This window comes from Theobroma cacao, chromosome 4, assembly GCF_053813885.1.
Source record: "Theobroma cacao isolate CCN51 chromosome 4, ASM5381388v1, whole genome shotgun sequence".
NCBI classification, from domain to species: Eukaryota; Viridiplantae; Streptophyta; class Magnoliopsida; order Malvales; family Malvaceae; genus Theobroma; species Theobroma cacao.
Genome location: NC_142642.1, coordinates 3973848 through 3993893, shown reverse-complemented (window position 1 = coordinate 3993893; position 20046 = coordinate 3973848). Strand labels below are relative to the sequence as shown.

The 20046-nt window shown below is 31.5% G+C and overlaps 1 protein-coding gene and 1 long non-coding RNA gene across 2 annotated transcripts; both read left to right on the top strand.

Annotated features, from left to right (window-relative positions):
* The first annotated feature begins 1679 nt into the window (after window positions 1-1679).
* LOC148763072 (uncharacterized) lies at window positions 1680-3397 on the top strand. The gene is made up of 3 exons (XR_016025731.1): window positions 1680-1782; window positions 2432-2515; window positions 3351-3397. It is a non-coding gene; the product is annotated as an uncharacterized LOC148763072 (long non-coding RNA).
* Window positions 3398-14120: 10723 nt separating this feature from the next.
* LOC18601206 (nudix hydrolase 18, mitochondrial-like) lies at window positions 14121-16248 on the top strand. Its single transcript, XM_007032063.3, has 5 exons — window positions 14121-14368; window positions 15144-15246; window positions 15359-15442; window positions 15528-15656; window positions 15762-16248. Exons 1-5 carry the CDS (start codon window positions 14271-14273, stop codon window positions 15891-15893), a joined length of 546 nt encoding a protein of 181 aa, XP_007032125.1. The 5' UTR covers window positions 14121-14270; the 3' UTR covers window positions 15894-16248.
* The last annotated feature ends 3798 nt before the right edge of the window (window positions 16249-20046 follow it).

Here is a 20046-nt window from a genome sequence, read left to right as displayed (position 1 = left end):
TGTCAAAAGAGTAAAAAGATTGCATAAAAGATTTAAGGAGAATAAACTAATTTGTGGAGGGGCATTTTGGTAATTTAAATGGAGTGGATAAGCTTGGGCTATAAATATCCCTTTCTTCCAGCAGCTTTTCTTCTTCTTCTTCTTCTCTTTCACGTTGCTTCCCAACCTCCATGAAAGCTTGATAAGAAAGCTCCACAACCTTCCTCAAATAGCTCCAAATTTCATGCTTTTGGTGCACCCTTTCCATAAACCAGTGTGCTCTTCCATTCTCTCACTTTAAAACCCTTGAAAAATATTGTTTCCATACTCTCTCTCACTAGTTAGGTGTTTTAAAGAGAGAAAGAGGAAGCTTTACAATAGTTTAGAGAATTGTTGGAAAGCATTTCAAAGTTTTAAAGCTATTAAGGTGAGTAGTAAATTTGAGTTGAAATTTTAGTGTTGAGAATGACTAGAGATTTGATTTGTGAATATTTTGTAGTTGAGATTATTAATTCACTTTGGAATGATAGGATAGTGAAAAATGGATAGCCATTTAATGGCCATTTGAAGTAAGCTAAGGGAAAGCTTTTGGACTCTATAAGTATGTGAATTAACATAATTGTGATGTTAATGTGATGATAGGTTCCAACGAAGACACACCGTCCCAATTGGACCATTAAGAAAGTTAGAGTCGGTTAAAGGCTCAACAAACGCCAGTGAATGGACTTGCATTTCAAACTTGTTTTGGGGAATGTGAATGATTTTATCCAACTTGTCTTTGAAAATGTACCTTGGGAACAAGCCTTTGGTGAAGTGATTTTATATTGTCAAAATGTGCTATACAATGGGTTATGTGTTATCAAAATATGATAATATGCATGATATGCATTGGGTGTTTCTTTGTATGTTGATGTGGACCCGGCTATGTGCGAGTAGGAATGCACATAAGCCGTTGCTGACCCAACTATGTGTGAATGGGAGTGCACATAAGCCGTTGCTGACCCGGCTATGTGCGAGTGGGAGTGCGCATAAGCCGTTGTGTAAAGCCCGACCTTATAAAATACTATTCATGACTTACATGTGATGATAGCATGATTGCATGCTAGGAGAGTCCCGAAAAATTTACAAAAGTCGGTATTGTACCTAGAGGTACAACAAAGTTTATTTAATCCTCGAACTAGATCAAATAGGAATTTTAAGGTGAGATTAAGAGTTTTACAGTTCATGGATGACTTAAAATGGTAATTTAGAGTTTGAGGATCAATTTGGAGTCAAATCGGAATTTTCACTAACTAGGGGCAAAATGGTCATTTGCCACTTGGGGACAAAATGGGAATTTTAGAAAAGAATTTTTTGGCCCCATTTGACTTATTGGAGTATAATTTGACTTATTGAAGTATGATTTGAGGTTTATAAGTGAAAAATTTTAATTTCGATATAATTTGGAGTATAGGGGTAAAATGGTAATTTTGCCACCTCAGGGGCAAAATTGTAATTTTCCACCACCAGGATATTTTTTCCAGCACATGGTCTTCCTTTGTCTTCATCTTTGACCCTTGACTAAATATGTGGTGGAGATAAAATGTTTAAATTTTTAAAATTTTAAAAACGGGCCAATGACATGATGCCATGTGTCATGCCTTTATTAATTTATTATTTTCCTTTTTAAAAGGCACAAAATCAGCCCATCTTCCACCCCATGGCTGGCCAAACCAGCAAGAAGAGAGAGAAAATAAAAACAAAACCCTAGAGAGAGAAAATCAAAGAAAAAGTGTGAATTTTCAAGGAAATTAAGTGAAAAAGGTGAGATTTTTTCTATTAAGCTTGAGTTTTCTTATTCCCAAGCATTTCTCTTTATTTTTCATGATTAAATTACATGTTTTCATGATGAATTCAATTCTGAAAAAATGGGTTAGGAGAGAGAAAGTTGTTGGATTTATTTGATTTTAATTTATGTTAGTGTTTTTAGTTAGTTTAGCATATTTAGAAACAAAACAACAAGAAAAGAATTTATTTTCTCCCCCAACCATTAATGGCTGAATTTACCATGTAGTGAGTGAGGATGAGTTTGATTTTATTCTAGGAGAATTGGTTAAGGAATAATGAATTATGAGCCTAGAAAAATAATGGGAATTTTCGGAGCAAAAATACGAATTTTTACCCATTATGGGTATTTTCGTAATTTGCTGTTGGGACTGATAATTTGCACCACACTGAGGGACATTAAGTTAATTTGGGTGCAATTGAGGTATAGAAACTGAAAAGAATTAAATTGGAGTTTAAACGGACCCGTTAGGAATTTAATCGGGTGATAAGACGAATTAGGCCAATACCGGGTTTAGATAGTTACCAGTGCATTTTTGCATTCCATATCATGCATTGGTAGATTAAATTAGTTTAATTTTGATTTAGTACCAACTTGGTGAAACTCTCGATTTTGTACTGTGTTAAGGTGGTGAGTCCTCCGATAAAGGCAAGAAAATTGCATCCGAGGACCAGTAGACAGAGTGCTTCGAAAGTCTGCATTCTAGACATTGTGAGTAAACTTACTGTCATTTTAATTATCTAGGGTGGTTTTTAGATGCTTTCATGAATTCTATGGAAAAAGGAATTTAAAAAGATAAATTTTCATGTTTTATGAATAAATGAGTTTCAATGAAATTAAATTATAAATTGTTTTGAAATTAATAGTGATTTTGAAAAATAGAGTACACGGAGACTGTTAATTGTGGCAATTTGATTGTTTAAATTAACTGGCTTATGATAAATCGAGCATGATTGGCTAGTTGGCAATTGTATTGAAATGCGAATTGTTTGGTTACCTTGAAAAACTACGAATTACAAAATTGCCATATCATGTTATTGAGTTTTATTATATGGTGGATTATATATTAATTAATCACTGCAATAGGGGGTTTCTGTGGATCAGCCTTTTAGAGGGGCACGGTAAACCCCATTATATTCTTACCTCGAACGGAGAGGCGCGTAGGGTATCTCCTGGGGTAAAGTTTAGGGTTCACTTCACGCTAAACCACCACGTGAGGGGGAACTCAGCCAACGTCAAGGAACGACTATGTTTTCAAAACAAAAACATGATTTATGTGAAATGTGAATTTTAATAGCCTTGGCGGTCTCGGTAGGATGCCTCGGCCAAGGTGTCCCCGAGAATGGATTTATGGCACAAGCCTAGATTTTTATGAGATTCATAAGCCTTTTTACGTATTTTGAACGAGATGTGTTCTAATTGTATAACCCAGTTTATGATGATTTACTTTATTGTCTCCATGTACTCAACTCTAGATGTTTATGATGATGTCTGTTTACTCATTGGGATTTTATAATCTCACCACCCTCATTTCCACCCATTTCAGGTTCAGTATAGACTGTAGATAGCTGATATCATCGAGGACTACAGTGGGATCTGCATTTTCCAAACCGTAGGTTCACAGTCCTCTTTACTTTTGTTTATTCGGGGGCACTCTTGTTATTGTAAATTAAATTAAATATTTTGGCTTACTGTATTTAAGTATGTATAAATTTATTTAGCTTTTACGCTATAAAAATTATTCACGTATAACTCTATAAATATTGTTTTATAAGAAAATAGAATATTTTACTTAATATTTCTTTTATTTTCTTATTATATTCAAATAACCATAATTTCGTTTTAAATGAAGATTTTAGACTTTTAAACTCATTTTGAATATGAATTGTGTGTTTTGTACTTGTATATTACGTTTTAGCCAGTTTCAAAATTTTTGAGAAAAATGATCAAATTACCCCTGTGAGACGAAAAATTAATATTTTATTTGTTTAAAGTTGGAAACAGCTTAAAATCTTTTAGAACACGATATTTGACAATGGTTGTTCACAAGGGAACAGAGAAACTGATAGTAAAGCCTTGCAGGGTTTCGGGTTGACATTCCGGGCAATAAGTGTCTACCGGGACACCGCGGCGGTTGTCACGGGCTCGAGGGGAGTACCGGGTCGTGACACGTTGCATATGAGATGATGATAATGGGAGGGTGTACATGATGATTGATATATATATATATATATATATATATATATATATATATATATATATATATACACATATATATGGTATATGGTTGTAATGCAAAAATGTGAGCATTTGATTTGTTGAAATTTGGGAGTTTGCATGTGTTACATATAGCTTTTGTTATTTAGTATGATGGCTTTGTTTTAAGGAAAAAGAAAACTTTTTTCTTGATGTTCTGATTTTCGCTGCAGCGAGAAACTCTCGGGTTTTTGGAGGGTGGCTGGCCGGAAACTCGCGTTCTTGCTGCAGGGAAAAAGTTTCTATCTTGGGGCAGAAATTTCGCGACAGCGAGATTCTTTCTCGCTGCAGCGAAAAACTTTCTATTTTGTCTCACAACTTGATCAATTGTTGCCCTATTTTCCACTTCTTTACTACCATATTTGAGCATGGACTTCCAACATTAAGGAATAAATGAATTAAGTTTAAAATGAGGAGGTTTGGTGAGAAACCCTCGGTCAGTTAAGAAACCCTCGACTATATGATAATTTAAGTCAAGTGTCGCTGCAGCAAAAATTCATTTTCGCTGCAGCGAATGCCTTTCCGCTGCAGCGAGGACCCGTCGTTTATTTGACTTAATTTGCATGAATGCTATTAAAGTTTTCACTCTCCAAATCCTTTGTTGAGCATGGACTCGTTTCAATAAGTGATTTTTCTCATGTGGGGTTTACATGAGGGGTTTAATAGGAACTCAAATAAATTGCATTGTTTTGAAAAGTGAATGCATTATGATTTCGTTAAACATTCCTTATGGTATGCTGGTTCCTTTCTTGTTCACTCACTAGGTTTATACTCACCGTTTTCAACTTCATGTTTTCAGATCACGAGGCAGTCGGTAACTAGGACGAGGTATCCTTGTAGACTTGTATTCATCTTTTGATAGGTGTCTCGGTATTTAATAACTATACATTCGTCCGAGTCTCTTCGCTGGAAGTCAAGTATTCTTTTGTTGTGTATAGACAAACCTAATGTATATTATTAAGATACATGTTGTAGACAATATATATATACTTGTTTGGTATTCCAGTATGAGGTGGCAATGTTCAATATTATTTTGATCCTAAGTTATGAAATGTGACTTAGCAATTTATGATGGAATGATAAACTTGTCAGATTAATAGGCTTACTTGGGCCTAGTGGACTACGTTCATTGGGCCCATGCGCCGGTCATGGCCTCGAATTTGGGTCGTGACACAACCCCATCAATAGGGTTGAGCAAAACCAATCCAAACCAATTACCTACCCAAACCAAATATGGTTTGGGTAAAACGGTTCAATCTAATTGGTCCATTGGATTAATTAGTTCAACATGTTTAGTACAGTTGGTTTTTTGGTTGGTTCTCGGTTTTAAAATTTTTGGACCAATCCCCCCAAAAAACTAAACTAGTTTTTTATATATATTTATATATATATATTAATATATATAATTTTTTATATATATTTTTAAAAGAATTGATAGTAAACTTAATTAATATTATACTTAAAATATATTAGGGTATTATATGTACCTATACAAATCATAATCATAGCAATTTAATATTAGTTATATATATTTATTTATAAATCTATATTAATATGAAATTACAAGTTATATATTTTAAAACATATAACTTATATGTTAATATTATAATATAAGATAGTAAATATCCTACGTATTAATATGTTATAATTATTACACTTTAGTAATGAATATATATAATTGTATAAATATATTATATATACATATATAAAATTTATATATAAACATTACTATAATTTATAATAAACTTTATTTATATGATTACACTTAATAATTTTATTAGTTATCACCTAGATTTTATAACATATTGTTTATAATTAGTTATTATTTATACAAACTTTGATATAAAACATTTAAACATAATTTGTATCATTAATTAATTATATATAATAAAGTAATATATTATATATACATACATTTAATTTATACATAAGCATTACTATAACTTATAGTAAACTTTATTTATATAATTACACCTAATAAATTTATCAGCTATCACCTTAGATTTTATAACATATTGTTTATAATTAGTTATTATTTATACAAACTTTGATATAAAACATTATAACATATAAGTTATATCATTAATTATATATATATAATAAAGTAATATATTATATATACATATATTTAATTTATACATAAACATTACTATATTTTATAATAAACTTTATTTATATGATTACACTTAATAACTGTATTAGTTATCACCTTAGATTTTATAATATATTGTTTATAATTAGTTATTAATTATATAAATTTTGATATAAAACATTATAACATAAAAGTTATGTTATTAATTTCATATATATATAAAATAAAGTCATATAATATATATACATATATTTAATTTATACATAAACATTACTATAACTTATAATAGACTTTATTTGTATGATTACACTAAATAACTTTATTAGTTATCACCTTAGATTTTATAACATATTGTTTATAATTAGTTATTATTTATACAAACTTTGATATAAAACATTTTAACATATAATTTGTATCATTAATTATATATATAATAAAGTAATATATTATATATACATATATTTAATTTATACATAAGCATTCTATAACTTATAATAAACTTTATTTATATGATTGCACTTAATAAGTTTATTAGTCATCATCTTAGATTTTATAACATATTGTCTTTAATTAGTTATTATTTATACAAACTTTGATATATAACATTATAACATATAAGTTATATCATTAATTTCATATATATATATATATAATTATGAATGAAGTTTATAAGTTTTAATATTATAATTTGTAAAAAAAGAGTGATAAAGTTATGGTCCATTAATCCAAAACCAGACCAATCAAGCCAATTCTATGTTTGGTCGATTTGGTTAGTTTTGGTCTGTTTTTTAAAAATGATTGGTCCATTTGGTCCTTAAGTATGGTGGACCAAACCACCTAATCCACCCATTTGCTCATTCCTACCATTTAAACCCAATGATTGAGTTGTAATTATTGTAAATCGTCTAAGTATATCACCATTTTATGACTCAGACATTCGGAATCAAGATACTGTAAATTTTCTTCTTGTCTAATTGACTTTACATCATCTTCATCCATAAGATCATCAAGTACCATATAGCAGAGGTTTGCAACCTCTTTTTCTCCTTTATTTTGTGACTCATCACTATAACTCCATGTAGTAATCATTGTTTTCTTCTTAAAGTCCTTGGGGTATCTCTTTTTAATGTTCAAACACTCATATTTGATATGACTAGGCTTTTAACATTCACAACAGATGATGTTGCCTATCTCACGAGTGTCCTTTGGCATGTCTTTCCTTATATCTCTCTTTGGTTTTTCTTTCTTGAAAAATCTCTTACTCCCTTGTTTGTTTTTCAAAAATATATTAAACCTTCTAGTCAATAAAGTTATCTCTTCATCATCACATTCAAGATTCTTTTCATCATCTTCTTGAGTAGTTTTAAGAGCAATACTCTTTTTCCTTGTCTCTCCTCTAAAACCTTCATCCCTTTCTTCTTCGTGTTTGAAAGTCATTTCATATGTGAGCAGGGATCCTAGTAACTCATCAAGCTTGAGGGCATTTAAGTCATGAGCTTCTTCTATAGCAATCACTTTAGGTCTTCATGACCCTAGTAAATAGTGGAGGATTCTTCTCCAATTGTGCATTTGGAAATTATTTTCCTAATAATTTTAGTCCTCCTATAATCTTGGTGAATTTCTCATACATCTCATTTATAGACTTTTCATCTTTCATCTTAAATAAATCATACAAGTATGAACATACTTATTTTTTATTCCTTTACTTGACTTGTGCCTTCATAGCAATATTTTAGTGTATCCTAAATTTCTTTTGCATAAATGCACATAGCTACCATATTAAATTCACTCTCACTAAGAGCACACAAGATAGCTATCACAGATTTGTGATTCAACAGAATCAACTTTTTATCCTTGTCATCCCATTTAGATATTGTCCTAACATGTTTCATACCATTAATAGTTTTACTAAGAACATGAGGTCCATCAACAATAATATCCCAAAGATCTAGATTAATAAATTGTATAAAACTTTCAAACCTCATCCTCTAAAATAGGTGGTTCTTGCCTTTAAACAAAAGATGTCACATCATAGATTGTCTTTCACCAATGAAGTTTGAAGATGCCATTTTTTTTACTTTAAACTTTTCTTCAGGATCTTTCAAAGGTTGTTAAACCTGCAAAACCTGAGAACTTACTTTGATACCATTTGTTAAGAAGATAAGCTTAAAGTAAAGTAAGCAAGAAATGGGTGAATTGGTTTTGAATTAAAACTTCCATTTTTTTAGAAAAACTTTTAAATGCAGCAGAAATATAGCAAAAACAGAGCATGAACCAAATAAGCAAAGTGTAGAAAGGTAAAGAGGACTCCATCATATTCTTATAGAAGTTCAGCCTTTCAATGCCTACGTCTTCTCTTTTGATGATACAAAGAGTTCAAATCCACTATCAACTTACCTTTTCAATAGGGTCAGGTACAACATTTACAACATACCTTTTAACAGGATCAAGTGTAACCTTTACAACATGCTTTTTCATAAGATCAAGCATAACTTCAACCAACACACTACCTTTTTCAGGTAAAGGATCAGGCAAAACCCGTCTACCTTTTGTTTGGAGGTAAAACCAATACAACAATGGATTCTCAAAATAATTTCTAGCTCAAAACCTCTATGAAGGCTAATAGGATGTTTAGGTTTAGAAAGATGAGACCTTTCTCAAGAAAAATGAATACTGAAGTGAGGTTTAGGCTTAAGAAACTCTAACTGAGAGATAAAAAGGGAACTTGATCTTCTACTCTTGCTCAAAGAAGGGAATTTTCTGTTTTGGGCTCTCCAACTTGTTTTCCCTTTTTTTGGCTCTTCCAAATCTTTTCAAAATTGTTCTATATAGCTTAAAATCACACTTTTAATGCCCTCAAAGTAGATATTTATAGCCCATGTGATTTCTTACTTGTTGGAGTGAAGTTTGAATAAGTATTCGTATGTTCCAACCAACTTGCACATTTTTGTTGCACATAGAAAATTGATTCTTTGATCATGAGTTATCGGTTCTTCATAAAGTCTGAAGCTTTCTGTCTCTAAAGAATTGATTTTTCTTTTCTAAGATGTCGATTCTTCCACAAATTAGTTCAAAGGTGACACTTTTGTATTTTTAGAAAATCAGTTCTTCTGCCTTAAGGTGTTGGTTCTTCACTATTAACTGGTGTCAAAATTTGAATTTCATCTTGACTTTTGACATTCTAATCTTGTCCATTTGTACCATCTCTTTCTTGGTCACCAAGTTTTCGATTCTTACTTTTGGTGCTTCAAGAATCGATATCTTCTCCATGTAGAATCAATTCTTTGTCTTCAGACTTGTGCTTTTTGGTTCATTCTTCACTCAAAATCGACATATGCTATTTGGAGAATCGATTCTTTCTTCTTCGTATTTTTTCCTTCTGCATTTTGTTCTTCTAGAATCGATTATTGCTCTTTAAGGTGTCTGTTCTTCTCAATTCTAATAGCTTCAAGAACCAACTTCTTTTTTCTCAGAATCAAATCTTCACTAATGCTTTTTACAAACAACTGACTTCTCCCATCTTTAGAATTGATTTTTATGTGATAAAGAAATAAATTTTGCTTTCTTCTCATTTAAGAATCAAATTTTTGATTTTGAGAATTCGATTCTTAGGATAGTACATTGAGTTTGAAAACAAGAAATTTTTAGGAAAACTTAGAAATTTAAGTTCAAGAGCATTATCATTCACTTTCAAAGCATATTCAATCAATCTTAGCATTTCAATATATCTTTCTTTTTAAGCTCAACTTCAAAACATCCTTGAGGACTTTTTTCATATTCAAATACACTTTTCATTCATTTTCAAAGCATATTTAGTTCAATCAATTTTGTCATTTCAAAACAAGAATAAAAGCTAACAACATGCAATATAACAATTTTTAGACATAAATTTCATGGAACCAAAATTTAAATGTCCTAGTCTAGCATGCCATAATAAAAAATTAGACTCAACAATATAAGTAAAAATCATATTTAGTTCATTAATGTTGAACTTGTACATGCCATCACAAAAGTGTCCTTTTCTTATAAATTGGCCACCCTTGGCTACTATTACATTATTAGATTTTATTACAATTTTAAATTTTTTCTTTGCAAGCAAATGGACAAAAACTAAATTTTTTCGAATTTTATGAACATGAAATACATTGAGTAATATCAACTTCTATTCAGAAGTGAAATTCAACTCAATAGTTCCTTTTTCCTTCAACTTTGACTGTAACATGATTTTCCATCAAAATATCTTCTAGTTTATTAATTTTCATGTAAGTCTCGAACAATTTTTTGTCATTACATACATGAATTGTAACACCAGGTTCTAGCTACCAATTTGTACTTTTATTGGAACCAACAGTCATATTCAATTCTATTACCATTCCAATATTCATTATAAAAACCATGGCAACCAATTCCTTGATAGCCTCTTCTACTACATCTACTTTTTTAGGGTTTTTAAAACCAAAATTCTTTTTTGCCTTCCTTGATTTGCACTCACTAATCATATAGCTTTTTTTTCTACAATGAAAACAATTTATATTTTTAAAGGTTTGTCTTAAAACTTTTAATGCAAATGACTTGGATTTCATAGAATTCTTAAAGTTCTTATTTTTTCCAAAATATTGGATTTTTGACTCATAGGATTTACATTAAAATTAGAAGGCTGAAATAGTGCATCACATGCGCATGCTCCATATTTAATTTGCATCTAACGCATGAATTGTTCTATTGATATAGAATCAACAGAATGCAAAACCTTATTTCTGTAATTATTCTAAGATTGAGGTAGTTTAGAAAGAATTGCACCTATTTATAGCACATCAAAACTTTAACCCCAAGGTCTTTTAGTTTTGAAACCAAAACTTATAGCTAATGTACTTAATCGATGATAAGTAAATTGTCATTTATCCTAAACTTAAAATATTTTAAGGATAAAAATTTGTCAATGCCCTATTTTTTATTCTTGCAGGTAGTTTCCAAGGCCGTCCAAATTTCCTTTGGAGTCTTTAGATTAGATTAAAGGTCATATAGATGATAAATCAAAGTGTTTAGGATATGTTTATGACATATCAATTCATCTTCTTCACGTTTTTTCCTTTATGTTGTTTGTGCATCAAAATCTTCATCAGTTGGTTCTAGAGGTGCAACAATATTTGAATCTAGAACATGATAAATCTTCAAGGATGTGAGCAAAAACACCATCTTATCCCTCCAACGAGTGAAATTGGTTCCATCAAACTAGTCAATTTTGATAAATTCTTGATTCATGAATTGAAATCTCGAATTTGGATTAGACTCCATTGAGAACAACTATTTAAAATTTTTAGAAAAATAGTATAAGAAAAAAAGAAAAAGGCTTGAGGCGTGTTGTAACACACTATATTTAAACAATTGTTGCCTACTTTGGAGATTTGCAAACAAGGACTCTCTAAAATACAACAAGCTTATTGCAAAATGCTTTTGGAAAAATGAAACCTATCTTGGAAGTAGATTTCTTTTATAGACATTGAAAAGTTGTATCTGTTGTTATTTCAACATATGTGTCTATTGATTTGTCTGTTGTGTTTTAACAAATGTATCTACTGAACAATTTTCCATAGTTATGTTTGTTAAAAACACTTCTCTTATTTTAAGAGTTATATGTAATCTTGAATGTCACATCTGAATAAGCTTTCCAAAATTACAAACTATCTAACACAATTAAGATGTTTGTAGTTGAAAATCGTCGACGTCGATTGGTTCCTCAATTTCCATCAGTCGTTGCACAATCTTAATTGGAGTTGGTAAAATATACCGAATCTAATTAACATATTCCATCCAAACAAGAGACAACAAATGCCTGACTGCTAACCTACCACATAGGCTGCCACATAAAAAAGCTTCACATAATTTTTTTTCCTCATTTTCTTTTTTGAAGGAGGGAAAAGGGCACAAAGGAAAAAGAAGAAGAGGAAAACGAAAAAACGATGTGAATTTTTGTTGACGTGATAGTTAACATGGTAATCACACCTTTTTTCTTCACTTGTTTAGATAGAATTTGTTAAAGTAACTAGATTTATTATATTTTACAAATTAAAGTGACTCAAGTCACGAAAAATTAAAATTCAATAATTAAATTGAAATTTTTGAAAACTTTAGTGATCATCAATGTAATTTACTAAAAAAAAAAAAACTTTGCTAAGCCATAGTAGAAGAAGTGGAAGTGCAAGAACTTAATGGATGCTAGAAACATAAATTTTATATTACAATTCAATACTGATGAATTTTTCAAAAAATTAACTAAAAACTTATTACTTAATTTTTGGTTTTGAATAACAAAAAACATGAAAAATGAAAATCCAAATGAAAAGTCAATAAATGTAAATGCAAGCATATATTATTATTATTTGTGAAATTTTTTGATTTTTTAATAAGATATCAATATCAATATGTTTCCTTTTCTTTATGCAACTTTTATTTTTATGAACTCTAATTATACGCAATGTTTATTTCTATGAATTGTAATTACAAAATTTTAGTTTTAATTTTGTTTTTTTACCTTTTTATGTTACTATTGACATTGATGTTCACATTTTTACAAATCAAACGACACTCATATGGTATATTTTTCTTTATTTTTTTCATATTCAATCCCTAATATCATTATTTTTCTTTTGTAATTATTTTTTATTTCATCACATTCTAATACTTAAAATTTGATTTTCTCTTATAATTATTTTATTATAAAAAATACTCATCTAAACACATTATAAATGATGTTATTTACATAGATGTATATTAAAATGCCTTCATTTTATGAAATCTCCATCCCTCTGTCAAGGGCCCATTGGATGGTTGCGCTGCTGATATCCTGTGTGTTTTCTATTGTTGGATGGTTTGAATTTTAGTCTTCTTGTTTTGGGATGTCTTTTGGTTGTTGTTTGTGCTGGAAGATTAGGATTCCTTGTTGATCCCGGTGTCCCCTCATAATTGCATTACCATGAAGGCAATTCTGAGAGTTCAGTTTCCAGAAGGATATGTGTTGGGAACTTGACGATGGAGGATTTCGGTTTCGACTCTGCTGATGGTTTCTCTGGAAAGAGTGGAGGAAGCTTTTTGCTGACCGTATAGCATTGTATCTTTTTGTTTTTTGAGTCTGTCTCATGTTTCTGTCCTTTTTTGTTCTGAATGTTGGTTGGAAGGTCAGGTTTTTTGCTGCTTCTTTTTGTAAGCTCAACAAAGATATTTAGTGTTGTGATGAGAGGTTACCTTCTTTTGAACAGGAGTATTGGGAGAGTATACTTTTATGGGATAAGGGCATACTTACCAATAGTCTTGTTGTTTTGCTATGGCTGTCTTGTTGTTTTGCTATGGCTGTCCGCCATGGCTCTTGTAAAGGGGAAGGCATTTTTCCTGATTATCAATGAAATCTCCTTCTGCTTTTCAAAAAAAAAAATGCCTTCATTTTAATATTCCTTGTCCGATCGCATCTTAGTAAACGGAATCTCAAATGTGTACATGTATATATAAGATATTGAACATTGAAAAATCAAATAAAAATTAAAATATCTAATTAATATTTAAAAAATTCAAAAACTTTAATTATTATACTTGTACCATTCTGATTAATCATATATTAAAAATTTTGGATTGTTGAAAAGTTGCAGAACAAATAATTTGCGAGTAGCTTGACTCGCTTATATCCTTAATAAATATTAATAAAAAATATTCAAGACAAGTTGGGTGGATGTGAAAATCCAACCATGTACAGGTTGATGTCAGAACTATTTTCCTTCCTACAACAATTTGATCTGCTTCCATATCTCTATCGGTAGGGGAGGGAGGCTTAGCTCAGCTGGTGCGTCAGAGACACGTCGTCTTCGGTTCATGCAAGGCGCCAGGTAGGCGTAGGCTCAGCTCCCTATAAACCACGACGTCTCTCTCTCTCTCTCTCCACCATTATTAAAATGGGTCGTATCTGGTGTCCCTTTCCTCTCACAAGTTCTTAAGTCACACCATAGCCACTAACACAAAAACGATCGGTGCCCTTAGGATTCTGCAACAACGTCGTTGTTCCTTTTCCCTTCCATAATTCAGAGTGTTTCTGTTTGAAATACCATCCCAAGTTTCTGAAAACAGCCAAGTATGGTGGCCTTGGTACCTCAAGAGAATGTGGTTCCCTTAGTGTCTCGAACAGGAAGACATTTGCAGCGTTACAGCAAGGGCCGTCGCCTAGTTGTCGGGTCGGTTTCTCCTCTCTCTCTCTCTCTCTCTCTCTCTCTCTCTCTCTCTCTCCTAATTTTCTCTCAACAAGTTCAAAGTCTTTCAAGTTTCCATCATTTCTTTGATTAAATCCATGTACTAGGTAGGTTTTCCTTTGTTTTTTGATAGTTAAATCCATTGCCCTTGGAGATAAAACTCCTGCAGGCAGCTATCAGACCTTGTGAGAGGAAGACGAGCTGATGACTTTGTAAAGCGGCCTTTCGTTTTTTGTAACAGTAAAATAGAGTAATAATCTTATTGTTTCTTTACTATTAGAATAACTCTATCCGAATACCACTAGATGCAAGAGTTATTCAATCGAATCGAGCAAACCAAACAAGTCCTTGATGTGATAAGATTAAGGAGTGCTTAAACAAAACTCTTTTGTTTTATCATATTACCATTATATAAAAGTCTTCATATATAGTTTAGAAAGCTTCATGGGGCCGACATGGCCGACATGCCCACCATCTACTTCAACAATATGCCTGTTTTTCTCGTAGAGTATGGCCCACACTGTATGGGAAAAAATTGAAGAAAATGGAACATCTCATTCATTGTTCTCTTGACTTTTGTAACTAATCCTTACTAGTGTTTTCTTTAAGAAAATGGGGGAAAAGGAAAATTCTGCAGCATGATTTGCATTTGATTCACACCTGACAAGCGTATCAGGTGTTGAGTAGTGTTTGCCCAGAATTATATGCCGCCGCAGGGGGGTTGCTGAACTTGAACCTTTTGCCTTCTTTTGCGGTGCAGATGCATACCTTACCGATATAAAACTTCCTCGGTTGAGGAAAAACAAGAACTGGAAGTCCTTGTCATCAGTTCACAGAAAGGCAAAGGAATGCTGTTTCCCAAGGTACTTGAACAATTGAAATGAACAAATTATGTAACATGCTAAGTTAACATGAGTAGATTGTTTCAGTTCGATTCACCTCTTATTAACATAATTCAATACATACTCTTTCCAGGGAGGTTGGGAAATAGATGAATCCAAGAAGGAGGCAGCTTCTCGTGAGACTTTAGAGGAGGCTGGTGTACGAGGCATTGTTGAGGTTAATGTTTGCTTATTTTTAGGAATGAAGTTCTGTTGCTATTGATTGTGTTACATAGAGTGACTGGAGCTTACTTCTTTTGCAGCATGAATTGGGTAAATGGAATTTTAAGAGTAAGACCCATGACACCCATTATGAAGGATATATGTTCCCTTTACTTGTTCAAGAGCAGTTAGACATCTGGCCAGAGAAGAATGTTCGTCAAAGAGAATGGGTATGCTCAACTTTGCTTAGAATCAATTAATTTAACCAAAAAGAAAAATTGATCTGTTGGACAAAGTTTTGACTGTATTCCTTTTTTTTTTTTTTTTTTGTGTAGATGAGTGTTGATAAAGCTAGAAAAGCATGCCAATACTCATGGATGAAGGAAGCATTAGATATACTAGAACAACGTCTCATGTCTCAGCGCCAACTCGATGAGGAAGAAGTTGCCCCTTGTTCCTTATGTTAGCCGAAGAAATCAAGCTGATTTGTAAATAGAAAGTTGTGCAAGAGCACAACGAGTTTGCGGTTAGACCGAAATTAAAGATGGGTAGGAATGAATACATGAAAGAACAGCTGAGAAGAGTACGAGGTATCTTCAGGGTCCCTTCAGAACTGAAGCTTGTTAGCTTTGCCCAAGGTCATTCAGGCTCATAACTCCTTCCATTTTAGCATGGAGTTGAAGCTGTGGCTGGAATCTCCATTGGGATGTCCAGTTATGTCACTCAGCAAGACAGCAACTGCAAATATGTTGAACAATGTACAATATAGTTTCTGAAAATAAAAGACTGAAGGACTAATGGATTTGGTTTTTTCAAAGTAAAGTTATTATACTTGCTTAATATTGTCCATGTTCCCAAGACCTCGGTCGACTTGTCTGCACAGGCAGCAGATTTCCGAATTCCATGTGTTTTGAGTTTAAATTAGGATAATTACCCTAATTTCACTTCAAACTGGAAATTCACCCTTTGTCTTTATTGCAAAACATTAAGATTATGAGTTTCAATTTACATTGTAACTAAAATGAATGAAATGGAGTCCAATAGAGTAACATGAAACTAACTGCAGTTATATGGCGTAAAAGGAAAAATGTGATGAGAAAATTAAATAATCTTAATTTTGTTTACCTGACATTTCGGAAAAGTATAAGTAGTGAAGTGGAAAATAAAGGACGTAATGTTTTGAAAAGCTTCTAAATTAAATTTTATTTTTTTATTTACATTCAATCTAAGTTTATTTTTATAAAAAAAAAATTATGTTTGATCAAATCTGTATATTTTTATTTTAAATCAAATAAATTTTTAACTAATAAGTTAACTAACCATTATTAATTAAAACGTTACTTTTCATTTTTATATTCATATAACTAAGACGTTGAAAGTGAAAAGTATTGCATAATCATATTATCACACTATATCAGCATGTTATATCACTATTTACTATGACATATCAATATGTCACATCATCATTTATTATTATATATCAACATGTCATGTTACCACCACTTTACATAAAATGATAATCAAAATTTTGATTAATGACAAATAGTCAATGTTAGTTTTAAGAGCCTATTTGACTCAAATTACAAGTATCAAAACTTAATTGAACATAATAACAAATAAACTTATTTAATTTTTTTAAATAATTAAAAAAAATTTTTGATATCATGCCATAAAAACTTGTCCTCTCTTTAATTAATTTTTAGATATGATCTTATCTATAATGAATTTGTTTTACTTTTTCCAAACACTTCTTGTTACTTTTTATACTTCTTTACCTTGGCGCAAATAGATAACAAAAGGAAGAAATTTAGAATCCAAATTCAATGCCCCATTTCTTGCCCCACTTCCTTTCTCAATTATCCAAGTTGCCATGTGTCTTTTCTATTATTATTATTAGTCAAAATTGTTATGAATATATGTGTGACTATCCATTGTATTACAACTCAAGAAGTTCAAACTAAGCCAAACACTAGAAGATCTAATTTGAATTCTTAGATTTGATTATGTAAATTAGATTTGGATATAGGTTAAATTAGATTAAGATTAGGATTTTAAGAGTTATTAACTTATAAATATGCACTCACTTCATTTGAGCATACACTCTCGAATAAGAACTTCTTACTCCGTCAAAATATTTTATCTCATAATTGTTCTTTGAGTTTATATTTCATATCAAAAAAATATTTTTCCCTTTTTCTCCTTCATAATTTTTCCCTAAACTCTACACTTAAACAATTCTTAAAAGACAGTTAAGGTTTCTAGTGTTGGGTTTCTCTACACTAGAACCAGAAGAAGATGCACTCATTAGCATGCTCTCTATCTCTAAAAATCCTTTAAACAAACACCATATGCTTATTTATTTTCAATTTTTGCAACTACTCAAAAACTTAACATTAATAATAGTAAAAAATTAGTTTAAGGAAATGCAATATCGAAATCATAGGGCATAATAAATGTCATATAGGCAATTGTTAGAGCCACATAAAAGAAAATTGTTTTATTAATATTAAGAGTGAGTACAAAGGGACTATTGTCGATTTTGCACACTCAAGCATACGTATTGAACAAGTAATATAGTGATGAAGTAAAATATTGTTTCCACGAAGACTTGTTCCTAAATCTTTACTAAGTACTAAAATTTATGATAAATTAATTTTATTTAAGGAACTAAAATTTTTAAAAAATTAATTAAAACAAGCACTAAGTTAACTAACAGAAATTACAGTTACTTGACAAAGGTAATAGACTAAAACTTAGGATTATGGGTTCATTCAATACTTCATCTGATACCAGCTTCTCTTATTATTTACATTCATGGGCGGTCCTATCAACCTAGAATCCAAAGCTATGTACAAGTATCCGTCGAGATGCTTATCCAAATACCTAACTTAATTAGGTCACCATATATCTATAGGAATCAATTAAATAAAGTTCATTAAACTAGTGTTCTAATTTGGCTATGTATGGCAATTGGCGTATGTCTACCCAAATCGCAAATCAGATCACCAAGTGACGTGAACGTACACTATTCAAACCTTAGTTCAATCTAAAATCTCTTTGTTAAGTCACAATTAGATTCACAAATCAATTAATTGTTGACCAAGTAATCAAAAGCATTAAGAACAAAGTTGAATAAGCAAAACTATACCCATTCATAGTAAATAAAAACGAAACAAATATTCAGATTACATGTTGAAATCCACCACAATCCTAGAAAGATAATTTAACTCATTATAACTAATAAAAACAACATCCAAATAAATTTAGCCATGAATCCAAGCCAAAAACATAAAAGTAGAGAAAGAAACTAAGTGTTGAAGCTTTGCAATCTCAATTCTCTTTCAAATTCTCTTATTTTCTTACTTTGTTCTTGGCTCCTTTTCTTTAGAGTAGTTGCTTGATGTCTCTCCCTTAAAACCTCTGAAAAAGGTCTCTTAAATAAGCTCCAAGTAATCTAATTTCTAAAATCTAATCAAATTTTTGTTTTTAAAAAATCATCCGGTGCCGCAACCATATTGTTTGACACTACGGCACTGAATTTTTGTACAATAGCATCGTGGCCATGATTTGTTAGCTCCACAATGCTCTAGCCTCAGAAAAATGTATGGTGCACTTCCTTTCATCAGTGCTGCAGCATTGTTCTCCTCAGCGCTGCGACCTTGTCTTCCTTGATGCTACAGCCTTGAGTAACTCAAGATCGAGGCCTTCCTCCACTGTTGCCTTGTGCAGAACTATAGCAGTCGAGCACTTTCTAACACGATTTTCATTTCAATATCATCTGGGCTAAATGGTAAACATAAAAATTTTATCCTTGTTTTTTAATTTTCCAATGACGCAAGAATCACATCAATTAGACTTCTAGAATAAAAGCTATGCTCCAAATACCGCATCATGCTCAGTCTATGCATACTACTACAGTGCTCCAATTTAGACAAATATTTTAACTACGATCCAATCGGAACTAGGCGAAGTAGTAAACGTAAAAGTTGGATCTTGGCTTTCTATGTAATCACATGGTCCTTATGGTTGTTTCGAAATGATATTGTTTTCAATAATAAAGTATGGGATGAAGATTACCTATATGACTTAATTAAGTTGCGGATTGCATTGTGGAGTAAAGCAAAATGGCCAAAGTCAGTAGATGATATTGAAAATATTTTCAGATGGCCTTATTCGATCTCAATTCCAAGGCAAGTGAAGGATTCTATGAAGGAAGAGGTATGGGTTATCCTGGAATTGGATGGCTCAACCCAAGGAAGTTCGGGATTGGTGGTTTATTGATGGATCATACAAGCAGAATAGTTTTAAAGTTTTCAAGATCGATTGGTGTAGGGAATTCAAGTTTGGCTCAACTTTCAACTATTAGAGAAGCATTTCAATTGTTCTTGAGAGTTTTGTGTCACCACTCTATAAATCTTTGGATTGAGAGTGATTTGCCTAATGCTATTAATTGGGTAATTAAACCAAATGAAGGTCCATGAAGATTTAGGCAGCTTTCGATACAGATTGCTAACTTGCAGAAAGAAATTTCTCAATGGAGAATCACTCGTATTAAACATGAGGGAAATTCTGAAGCTGGTAAATTGGTTAAGGAGGGTGTTAGTCGAGTTAATGATTTTT

Bases quoted from the DNA above. Each gene is read 5' to 3' on its own strand.
- LOC18601206 (XM_007032063.3), top strand. From the start codon at position 14,271: ATGGTGGCCTTGGTACCTCAAGAGAATGTGGTTCCCTTAGTGTCTCGA. The intron at 15,247-15,358 runs GTACTTGAACAA...TACTCTTTCCAG, and splicing joins AAGGAATGCTGTTTCCCAAG to GGAGGTTGGGAAATAGATGA. The intron at 15,657-15,761 runs GTATGCTCAACT...TTTTTTGTGTAG, and splicing joins ATGTTCGTCAAAGAGAATGG to ATGAGTGTTGATAAAGCTAG.